The sequence below is a fragment of the Salmo salar genome, chromosome 03 (assembly GCF_965601325.2).
Source record: "Salmo salar chromosome 03, fSalSal1, whole genome shotgun sequence".
In the NCBI taxonomy this organism is placed as follows: Eukaryota; Metazoa; Chordata; class Actinopteri; order Salmoniformes; family Salmonidae; genus Salmo; species Salmo salar.
In genome coordinates, this window is record NC_138293.1 from 64,736,420 (window position 1) to 64,748,203 (window position 11,784).

Here is an 11,784-nt window from a genome sequence, read left to right on the forward strand (position 1 = left end):
CTGATGAGTATTGTTACAGGCTGCATGGTAACTTTGATAAACAACACTGATGAGTATTGTTACAGGCTGCATGGTAACTTTGATAAGTTTTTCTGAACCAACCTCTGACACCTCTTTCATTCAGCTGTCTTATGTTGTTAAAAACGGTGCCTTTTGGGGACATTTCTAAAAGGATAGTTCTAAGTAAAAAGCTGGAGAAAAATGACTACTCAGGGAGACAATCTCTCTGTTGAGGTGTGTTCTGAGTAATGATTTTTTATAGCTAACATTTGATGGAGGATGGAACACTGCCTGACAGTGTGATCAGAACCAATCCCCTGTATGAAATGGAAAAGGTTAATGCAGTTTTAAGGGCTGAAATAATAACTAATTATCCTTGGGTTAACTACACCCTATGGCAATTTCTCTCATGTCCTGCTATGTTTGGCTTGACCCAAATCAATGAAAACAGTCCAGCTATCAAATCATTTAACAAAGCCTAACCTCCAGCAGAACGGCAGCCTACTTTAATGACCGTCGTGCAACTGAAGGCACACTCCAAAGGGCAGCTAAGGTCTGGAACTGAAACTGAAAAGTACCCCCCCCCCTTCTACTATTATCTGGATATTTGACTTGTAGTGACAGATCCAAGATGCCACAGGAGATTATGCTCCATTTTTACAAGCTCCCAGAATTGTTTTATTACAGTGTAGTTCTGTCATTGGAAATGATATCTCAATGTATCCCTCTATTGAAGTACGCTGATCATCAACAAAGCATATGGAGATCAAGCTCATAATAGTGAACTTTGTTAGTGTTGCACCGTATTGATTACGATACAGTGTCTGAGATGATCAGTATGCAATGTTAGATGTCAAACGGATGTTCAAACAGAGGGAGATGTTGAAATGATCATGGAGTTGAAGTCCTATAATAAACCACAACATTTTCCCATTTCGCTTTCATCCTCTGACTGCATTTTATTAACTAATGAACTTTCAATTCAATCTCTCATAGGGTATTCTATGACAACACACATATATTACTTTACTTTGCGATAGTATACTAAAAGATAAGAGCCCTCTAGATTGAAAAGTGCCCAGATCTATAGATTGGGCTTGTTCACCTTCTGAAAAAGACTGATTTGAGGCATATGAAAAGAGCTGACATCCACAAATAGATTTGGACAGTGTTGCCTTAACATCTGAGGACACTGTTTAACTCATCCCATCTCAGGATGTTTTCACACTTCACGCTTCATTAACCTCTGGGTCGCAGGTTCCCTGGGAAGTCGGGAGAGGAAAATGCCTGTTTACGCCGTTCTCTAGAAACCACCACAAAGTGGTTAGTCTTCATTGTGGCATATCAACACAGGTGAAAAACATGTGGTGGTGGGGAGCGAAAGCCCTGTAAGCTGTCTGAATATAACCTAGCTTTAAGCCATAAATTGCTTTCTATATACAGTAGGTATCACCCAGGTGGATCATGCATATGTGTGCTGGATGATGTTGGTAATGTAACGCCATACAATCAAATGCACGTTCTATTCATTCCATGTAACCCATGATGTCATTTCTAGGAGCAAAAAGAGTAAAGCAAATAAGACCTTGTGTGGCAACACCTTATTGATTCCATGTAGGTTTCTTTATTTTTTTTTACTGAATGGATTTGGAAACAGATTGAGTGATCTTTTTAAAGCACTACATCTGTGGGTGTTGACACACGGGTCCACTGAGGAAGTACATCCATCCATATCACACATGAGCTGAGAGTGGCTAGATAAGCTGAATAAGCTATAGGTCTATCTAGAATACATAGGCCTATGTTAAATGTCATTACTCATGACTTTGAGGAAGACCCCTTATTAGTTATTTGGCTAGAATTCCGCGGTTGGTTCATTAAATGAAAAAAGCTAATGAAACACTTTTCACAAGGTGATAATTAGCAGAGAAGAGCAGGGCTGCAGTCACAGGCTGTTAGATATTTAATAACCACAGTGACCAAGGGAGTTGGTGTTCATTTCTGGGTCATGTTTATGATGTTGATTTATTCCAGGTCAAATTAATGGATGGCAAACGCCTCAAATGTACACCAGAATGTCTACATCCAGATATGACAAGATGCATTTGCTATAGAGAAAGCATTTTGGGGCATATTGAATGTAGCTGAAAGCAGATTGGAGCTAGGCCTATAACTCAAACCTTACAATAACCAAATCATTCTAGGTGGTTGCCTTTATTGTTTCCCACATGGTTTGATGTAGTTGGTTGATATGACAGATGGATAGAGTATAATTCAGTCCCCCACTGCCTGTACTTTCCAAGCGTGAATTTGCAGATAAAGCCGACAGGCGACAGTTGAGATGATGAGATAATTAAATGTTATAGAAGGTCTTCAAATGGGTGGGCCTATTACACAACAGACATTAAACATTTCAATAGAATATTTCCATCTTCACACATCTCTACACCCTTATAAAAAAAAGTGCTATCTAGAACCTAAAATGGTTCTTCGGCTGTCCCCATATAGGAGAACCCTTTGAAGAACTCTTTTTGGTTCCAGGTAGAACCCTTTTGGTTTCCATGTAAAACCATTTCCACAAAGGGTTCTACATGGAACCCAAAACCCTTTCCACAAACAGTTCTACATGTAACCCAAGAGTTCTACCTGGAACCAAAAAGGGTTCTCCAATGGGGACAGCCGAAGAACCATTTTGGAACACTTTATTTAAGAGTGTATAGCCAACATTCTACTTATAGTAGCTTATGTTTTTGTCTTGGCCAATAGCTACAAAAAAGACTGCTGGCTTCTCTCTTGTCACGCTTTGAATGTACTGGATGCTCTATAAGACATGTTGTAGTTTGTGCTATAGGCTAGTAGTGCATTGTTCATGAACGACTATGATCGACTAATCTCAACAATGCAGCCAATGACTTGATGTCAAATTGAAGTCATTTTAGTTTAGGCTACCAACGTTGTTTAGCTAATTCAGTGAAGCTGAATGAGAGAATGAAGGGGACTTCCTTCTGTCCCAGTGATACCCAAAGAGAAACACTGGCACTTGGATCTTTAACACAATCGCTTAAAATGCTACTTGACATTTGGCTCCTATCCTGGAGCAACTCCGCCATGCTTTTTTAGGATTTTATTACATCGCATGCTTATTAATGGACCGACAGACTTAATCGCTCTTATCTCGGCCAAGCAACGTGGGATAGGATTATCATAGGCATGTGCATTGTTTTACGGTCAATGCCTAAATTGATTTTGAGTCACGTGTTTTGTCTATGGGTTGTTGTAGCCTAATATTATTGGTGTACATTTGCTCTGTTTGATTATTATAGAAAATGTAGGCTCACATTTGCAAGACATATACGCATATACTAAGCTATGTTGTAGGACTATCTATAGTTCCATATCGAATAGCTAAACTAATCTGTCATTTGATGTCTGTCGTGTATGACTGATCGTTCTAATCTTGAATTGATTTGGCACAGTCCTACATTCATGCTCATTTCGAGCTACTGAAACAAAGCCCTGCTAAGCAGATACTATTAGTGACAAGTTTATAGAAAACCTCTGGCAATAATACGTGAATAACCACTTAGAAACTCAAAGAATCTTCAAAAGTATCCTAAAGGCTTGTTAGGAAACATGATCTTGGAAAATGTATAAGGAAAAGTGCTTAATAACTTTCCTATAATCTACAAAACCAATGAGTTAGCAGGTCACTAAACACAATTTTCTTTGTGTTCATTTCTATAATAATGTGTACTAGCCAGCTTCAAATAGTTGAGACTGTAACAAATTAAATGATGAGACAACAATTAATGAATTGCTTCATGAATAAAAAGTGATGTTACACTCACTCATTTCTAACACCAATAGGCCCATGCAATGCTGAAGAAAAACAAAGTAAATGGACAAGTAATATATTCGTAGGCATATCTGTATAATTATGTTGTTTAGTTCGACATTGGTGTGTGCTATGAACATTGCATGTTGTAAAAATATAAAAGTGTGCCTCTTTCATTCTTAAATAATGCCAATGGCATAATTCCTGGTTCACCCCCTTAATTTGCAAAAAAAAATGGGAAATGACAAAATAAGTTAATTTACTCAAAGCTGCGAGGGAGGGAAAAGAGAATGTTGCAAATGAGGTTCTTGATATCACGCTCATAATTAATTGCGCAAATTTGTTTCTATTAAATAAAAATAACACGTATTGAGAAACTCAATTAGCATTAATTAAGCTTGATATCCCAATTTGGATGTGTCGTTGAAAACAAGCTTTTCGTAGTCTTTTTTCCCTCTCTGATGCTGAATACGAAGGAGCTTTCTGCCTTTGGGCTGCTTTTCCCTCCTTTGAGAGTTGAAAATGAAAAATGGAAATGAAATATCAGGAGGTGCTAAATTAGCTGCCTGATCTGCACTTATTGCTGCATATACGCCCCTATTACTTTGCCAGTCTGTGTCTCTCTTTTAGCATTCCAGGCATGGAGAGGCGTCGAGATAGCAGATTTATCAAATGGGAAAATGAATGCATGATGATCAGTTAAATTGAAAATCAGCGCCTGCATGACAGCCCGACCTGACACCTCCGTAATTAGAAAGAAAAATGATGGCGTCCGATGCATAATAGAGCAAAAACAATTTACACTCTCCCATAATGATCCGGCGTTCAAATTGAAAATTTCTCCGGGTAGAAATTGAATTCATAAAGTATGATTCATGGAGGACACATTTCCTGGAGGCTGCCTGGGCTATATCGATTGATAGTTTGTCTTGAATCATACAGCGTGCAGCTCTCAGGCAAAAAAAAGCTTAACTACTTAAGCAAATCGCTAATTTCACCTTAAGGCTACCAGTGTGCAGCCACGATACTCCTGTTCAGTATGCTAATGAATTAAACATGAACACCCCCTACCATGCAACATACGCTCCAAATAAGACACACACAAAAAAACATATATATATTGAAGGACACGTCTAATTTCCAAATATCCTAAATGGCAACCCCCTGACAGAAATAAAGCTCAATAATTGGGGGAGCTGGGCTGGCTGCGGCTGGCTGAATAAGAAGATAATGTCTTTAAATATTATGTCGGGTATAGGAATATATATTTAATAAAAGTTAAAAGTATTATCTTTGTTGGGTTGAGGACTTCCAAGGGCCATTGTATTTGGATCTGTTTTCATCAAATAATAAGTTATTCATTAGCTTATTGACTTTCTGTCTCTGCCATAGGCCTATATACTCTCTGTTGAGATTAAATTTTCCCTTTCCCTATACACTTTTGCCTGTCTCTTATACCAAGAGCCCCCCTTCACCCACACCCAATAAGTCATTGCTTCCTCTGAGCAAACAGCAGTCATCGGGTGAAAATTATGTAAATATTTTGAAAGGGACACAGGCTCAGAAATTCATTTGCGCCGGCTCAGATGTAAAGCTGCCCCTCTGATTATTTTCAATTTATTTGCAAATCAAGACCCTAAAAGAGTAGCAGGGAACTCTGGGTATTTCAGGACAACTACACCACACTGGAATGGATGTTTTCCATTTTTAGGATTTAGATGTTCGTGTTATTGAGGGCATTTTCACGTGCGTTATACCTATAGGCCCTATCTTGTAAAACAAGCTGTATGCGATGTGAATGGTCTTTCCTTTCTTACCTCGACTTTAGATCTGGTCAACATTGCTAATATTGCCATGGCGCAGATGTCCCCGAGCCTGCACAGCATCCCTGGGGACCGCCAACCCTATTAGAACAAATGTGTTCTGCTATTGTAAATAGGCACGTTTGCTTCGCCCGTCCTATTACAGCCGACGCATGATCAATAGGCTGATAACACAGAAACATCAATGTAAGCGACAGAACAATGAGGGATATCATCGAACATCTATCTTAATATAGCCGGCTACAAGGGCCCTGACAAAGTGAAAAGCTCATGAAAATTCCGCCCCACGAATTCCCATCTCCTATCCAATATGCACAAACACACTCCCAGCTGCCGGGGCTATTATTTTCCTATTTCAATTTGACACCCCAGCCTTTCATGCTAATTCTATTATTCTTGGAAGTTTATGTGATTTCATATCACTAGAAATCGGTAATGTATAATAACCCTTTGGGCTAAAATAAACTGAATCCCTGCAGTAGCCACCGGGAAAATAATTACTTTCATATCAAAACTCTGCAGGAGTCGAGCGGGTCCTTTCGCCTCCGGCTCGTAACCTCATTTCAGTGAGGCTTATAGATGAATAAATTTGTTAAAGCAATACACAAAATACAACATCAGATTTTAGCAGAAAGCGCTACCTATACCCACTATACGGGCTATTTAAGGTCTCACACGGTTTGGATTTATTGTATACAATCGATTTATTTATGAAAACCTTACATATATAAATATTATAATACTTTTTACAGCCTTTGAGGATTTTTGTGGTTTTTATGTATTTTTACAGTTCGTTACACAGGGGGGCTAGTACTACTACCACCACCACCACACACACACGTGCACATATACACGCACGCACGCAACAAACACACACACACACACAGTTATAACCCATCATCATCAGAAAATAGGCTATATATGTCATCTGTAAAATGAGAGTTTATATTCTAAGACGTGATTGAGCTTTGGGCAAATGAAAGGTGTTGTTGACGCTATCAATATTTTTTCTCACCTATAGGTCTATTATTCCATATCGACATCTTGAGTCTCTGTCTTTGTCTCTGGTGGACAGTTGGTTGTCACAGACTCGGAAGTCTCTGGGTAGTCTTTTACAGACTGCTCTTTTTTGTCTAATGGCAGATACTTTGAATCATCATCATCTTGGAAACATGTTGCACTACAACTGGCTGAAGGCTGACTACAATTTCTACCGGAAAAGGTAACATGGCCTGGGCTGTTCTGTGGGGAACTAGTATTTTTCGCGGTAAAGTTGACCTGCACTTTGATTGCTGTCGCGTCGTTGAGATTGTTGGACTCCTTGTGGTTTTTATGTCCAGTATTGGCAGATAAGCTGCTGTCATTCACTGGGGTTCTTTGTGGGGAGTTGTCAGTATCTGAGTCTGGTGGTGTTGTCTTCAAAGCAGTCTGAGGAACAATGAATCCAAGCGGCTGGGTGATAGGATAGAGTAAGAAATGTCCTTTCCCTATCAAAGGCCGCGAGGAGGGTAAGGCAGAAAATCCATCTATGTTCGGTTTGCGCCTTGGTCTGGAGTCGGATAGAAGGCTTTCTACGCTGAATGGGTTCAGTTTCTGAAGGGTGGAGGCTCTGCTGTTGGCGCACATGCTTGACTGTTGACTGCTGTCGGACGAGTCCAGCTCGGATCCACCAGCATCTTGGTTCAAGTGTCTTTGGTTCTGGAGGGTTTGTGGTGTTTGGTCACAGCTCGATTGGGTTTGGTTTCGGCCTACAGAGTCACAATGTGGATTTTGTTCACTGTCTGTCACTTGTGACACTCCGCTGTCACTGTCAGATCCTGGGGTGTGAAATAGGTCCCCTGACAAAAGTTTATTCTGGGACCTCAACAGTCTTCGCTCCTGCTTCCTCTTCTTCTTCTCCATCCTCTCCAGTTCTCGCCTGGCGATCTCCTCCGCGTCCATGGGCTCTCCACTGCATGTTGTTGGGTGGGAGTTGTGAGCTGGTCGCCCTGGACCCTTCTTTGTGTTTTCTTTTTTCCTCCACTTAGCTCTACGATTTTGAAACCATACCTGCATATTAGAGAAACAAATCATGTTACGCATGTTCAAAAAGAAGATGTCCACTCTCTTAAAAAATACATAGGCCTAATAATAATAATTTAGGCTAATATTTGAGGGGAACCATTGGAATAATGTTTTGTAGATGGTTCCAAATTACACAAAACCAAAGAGCAATGCCTCTTGCTTGTAGGCCTACAATTATTTATTATCAGATGCGATGACAAAAATAACCATATTTACTTTCCAATTCGACTTGGCCTACAATTATTCCGTGTGCTTATGCCTTCTTCGTTATTCAATTAAAAGTTAAATGCTGTCTGTCTGATCTGGAAAATGCTCCATGAAAACATATATCTCGCTTATGATGGGCCCATGTGTCCCAATCAAATGCATAACAATACATGGTTTAATATAGTTACAAATACTAACAATTCCCCCAACACTTAACTGACTAAAAATTGCTAAAGTGACATGACAAATATAGGACTAAACCAGCGTTTCTCAAACTCGGTCCTTGGGACCTTAAGGGGTCCACGTTTTGGTTGTTGTCCTAGCACTACACAGCTGATTCAAATGATCAAAGCTTGATGATTAGTTGATTATTTCAGCTGTGTAGTGCTAGGGCAAAAACCAAAACGTGCACCCCTTGGGGTCCTGAGGACCGAGTTTGAGAAACGCTGGTTTAGTCCTATGTTTGTCATGTCACTTTAGCATTTTTTTGGCATTTTCTCTGTGCATAACACAATATACATATGAGATTTTGACATCAGAAGTGCAAATGATCACAATAATAAGTCCACGTGGATGGACATTTGACGGATGAGGAGAGATGGGGGAAAAGGTGTGTCCTTTATAAAAATGTAGGACTTGAAAATTCATCAATATTCAAGTTCATAAATGTATGTGTATACTTGGGTGTTCTATCGGTTTATATAAGAAAATACAAGTGGAAAGACTGAATGTGCATACGTAGATGTATGTAGATATATTCATTTTGAGTATGTCTGAGTGCAAATAATATAGCCTTGTCGACTGAATCTACACAATTTATTAATATCAAGTACAGCAAATGAACGGACCATTCCATGGCTTAGCCATATTTTAAGTATTTCTCCTTGAACCAGAGGTCCTCTTTATACTCGGTTTGCTGCTCGTATCACCCTTGATTTAGAAGACTATCTCTCTATAAATATATCTTATATTGTGTTATTTAAATACATATTCACGTTTGATAATCTTTTCCTTTTTAAAATTGTGAAAATGATTTGCTTTCATTCGCGGTTTTGAAGCATCGTACTGTATGTAGATCATGGACCCTGCACATACTATAATAGGCCTCTATGTGCCTATGTTACACGAGCTCCCTGTGGAGTTTTTGGTCACAGTACAAAACAACAAAGATACAGGAATTACAGGACAGTTATATATCTAAAATAGACCATTGTAATATATTTGTGTAAGAGACATGGGGAATAAATAGGCCTACTTTCCTTTGTTCAAACAGCCTATCAGTGTTTAAGAATCATTAGGCTACACATCATAACAAACCAACAACAGTGAATGCCAAAAAGTGGATATGGTTGATATTTACCTGTACCCTCGATTCTATCAAGTCCAATCTCAGAGCCAGTGCTTCCCTCATGAACACGTCCGGATAGTGACTCTCATTAAAAGCCTTTTCTAATTCTTCCAGTTGCCAACCAGTGAAATTTGTGCGAGTTCGTCGTCTCTTACAACCAGGGCTATCCTTGTCTGGGTCACACGAATCTAGCATGAGAATACAAAACAAGAGAGTGTGAGAGAGACGCAAAAGTAGCCTGAATGATTTTTGCAAGGATACGTTCTTTCTGTGGTCCTTTATAAAGAAATTAATCAAATATTGTCTAATAAATTGGGCTATTATGTCCGTTTTCGATGGTAAGAAAATAGTAGTAATAATAGACTATTAATCACACAATATTGATCCTGATAATAATAACAATAACACAGTAAAACATTCTACTAACAATAGAGAAATAGTGATTTTTCCCACCCTGTCACAACACAAGGGGTTTTCACGTTTGGAGCTGAGCTCGTATGCTGCTCTCCACTGAAATGAATTGCATATAGCCTAATTTGAAAGCAGAAGACTGCTTCTTTGTTTCTTAGGATTTGGATTCCGTCTTTAACGCTTTATGGAGAGGATATACAGGATAGGATATACAGAGACTTTCAGTTCTTTGTTTAGCCCTTTGATCTACAGCCAACCTTTTGATAAGTATTGTATTTCGTTTTGCTTACCTGTCAGCTTGTACTGCTGGTTATCTCCATTCATACCACAGCCAGACAAGAGGGGGTTCGAATTAACCACTGAAGCTGTGCAGGAACCATTAAGTAATCCGTCTATTGAAAAAGGAACTGCGGCCGCAGATTGAAGTTGATGACCGGCTAATTCGTAAACATGATGGTGGCTTAGATGGTACGGAAAGCCCACCATCCCGCCGAGAGAGCCTCCGAACTGGGCATGAGGTGTATCCAGTATCCTGCTGTCCATCATCTCCTAGGCAAAAGGAAACGACGTCTGGAGGCTGGTGGTGTGAATTTAAAAAGCATGCAGTGAGTGTGGCCAGCGAGGAGGGGACATGATGTGGAGGGAAGGATGAGCTGTACTTTATCAACATGAACCTTCCAATAATTAGACTAGGCTTTGGGAATTTGAGACCAATGAGAAACGGTAATCGAGTATGACGTCAGAGGCGCGGTCTGCAAACGCTTTCCATATCGATTGCTAATTAAACCTGACATCCACCTCAATAAACAATATCAGAGCTGTCACAACAAGACAGGAGGGCTTTGATAAAAACTACATCACAACTACACGGGGGACCACCAAGAGAGAGTGATCAGATTGAAGCTCAGTAAAAGGTGAAAGAGATGGACTAATTTCGAACGCTCGCTCCCACATCTAAAATGACGGAGAGGCTAGTCACAGTTTTTGGTCAACATGTTATGGCGTTTTAAATGTTTACTCTCTCTATTAATCGATGCCGAGTTACAAATCCCCTAATTTTACACAAAGACATTTATCATCCAAATGCTGTCAAATTTTATTCGAGACTACAACCAATTCGCGTGCAATGTAACTGGATGTTGATAAAAGGGGGCGATCGACTCCTCAGCCTGCTGTCGATAGGCTGATTGAAAAAAAGGCAGATGTTAAGTTATTAATTACATCACACACTAATTAATCTTCTGCTAATAAGAGGAACGATATTAGGAAGAAATGTGAACCCTTATTCCCCAGCACTTATACTGTAATTAATGAGACTTAATTTAGAAACGTGTGAGAATTTTTCCCAGGTTAATAAAGTAGCTTCTTGTGTATACGGTTTTGTAGTTATTGTTATAATTTTTTGGTAAGCTAGTTTTGAACTCATGTAGGCAGGCTAATGCTGTCTTTATGAGGCAAACAAATAAAACATTGTAGCCTCGATGTGCAGCACCAGTGTGTCATCTGATCTATCTATCTATCTATCTATCTATCTATCTATCTATCTATCTATCTATCTATCTATCTATCTATCTATCTATCTATCTATCTATCTATCTATCTATCTATCTATCTATCTATCTATCTATCTCTCTCTCTCTCTCTATCTCTCTATCTCTCTATCTCTCTATCTATCTATCTATCTATCTATCTATCTATCTATCTATAATTGTATTATATTTACCTTTATATGCCTAGAGGTTATTTATTCTCGAAGTTCAAAATAGACTCATCTCCAGAGAAAACGGAGGACATTTATGATTGTGTAAAAGGTTAACAAAACTATATGACCATCGTCTACTGCGGGGAAGCTCCGAACCATTCATATCTATTACATTATGCTATTTGTCCGGAGACCTTCATAGGACTAGTCCGTGTTTCCCCACTCGCTAATGTAAAGAAATGTGTTGTGAATAAAGCGAATCAATCCTGTCTAAGTAGGTCTAGTAGTTCTGTCTCTCTGCTCTTTAGGCTACAGAGAAAATTAATTCGACTTTATTTATCCCATGTCTGGTGCTGTCATAATGCTAATCTCAGTTGAAATTTCGCTCCCCACT

General features: G+C 39.3%; 1 protein-coding gene across 1 annotated transcript; it reads right to left on the reverse strand.

Moving 5' to 3' along the window:
* Positions 1-1,088: 1,088 nt before the first annotated feature.
* LOC106601117 (homeobox protein unc-4 homolog) lies at positions 1,089-10,497 on the reverse strand. Its single transcript, XM_014193056.3, has 3 exons — positions 9,979-10,497; positions 9,290-9,465; positions 1,089-7,707 (listed from the first exon to the last, which is right to left on the reverse strand). The coding sequence occupies exons 1-3, from the start codon at positions 10,232-10,234 to the stop codon at positions 6,685-6,687; spliced, it is 1,455 nt and encodes a 484-aa protein (XP_014048531.3). The 5' UTR covers positions 10,235-10,497; the 3' UTR covers positions 1,089-6,684.
* Positions 10,498-11,784: the final 1,287 nt, after the last annotated feature.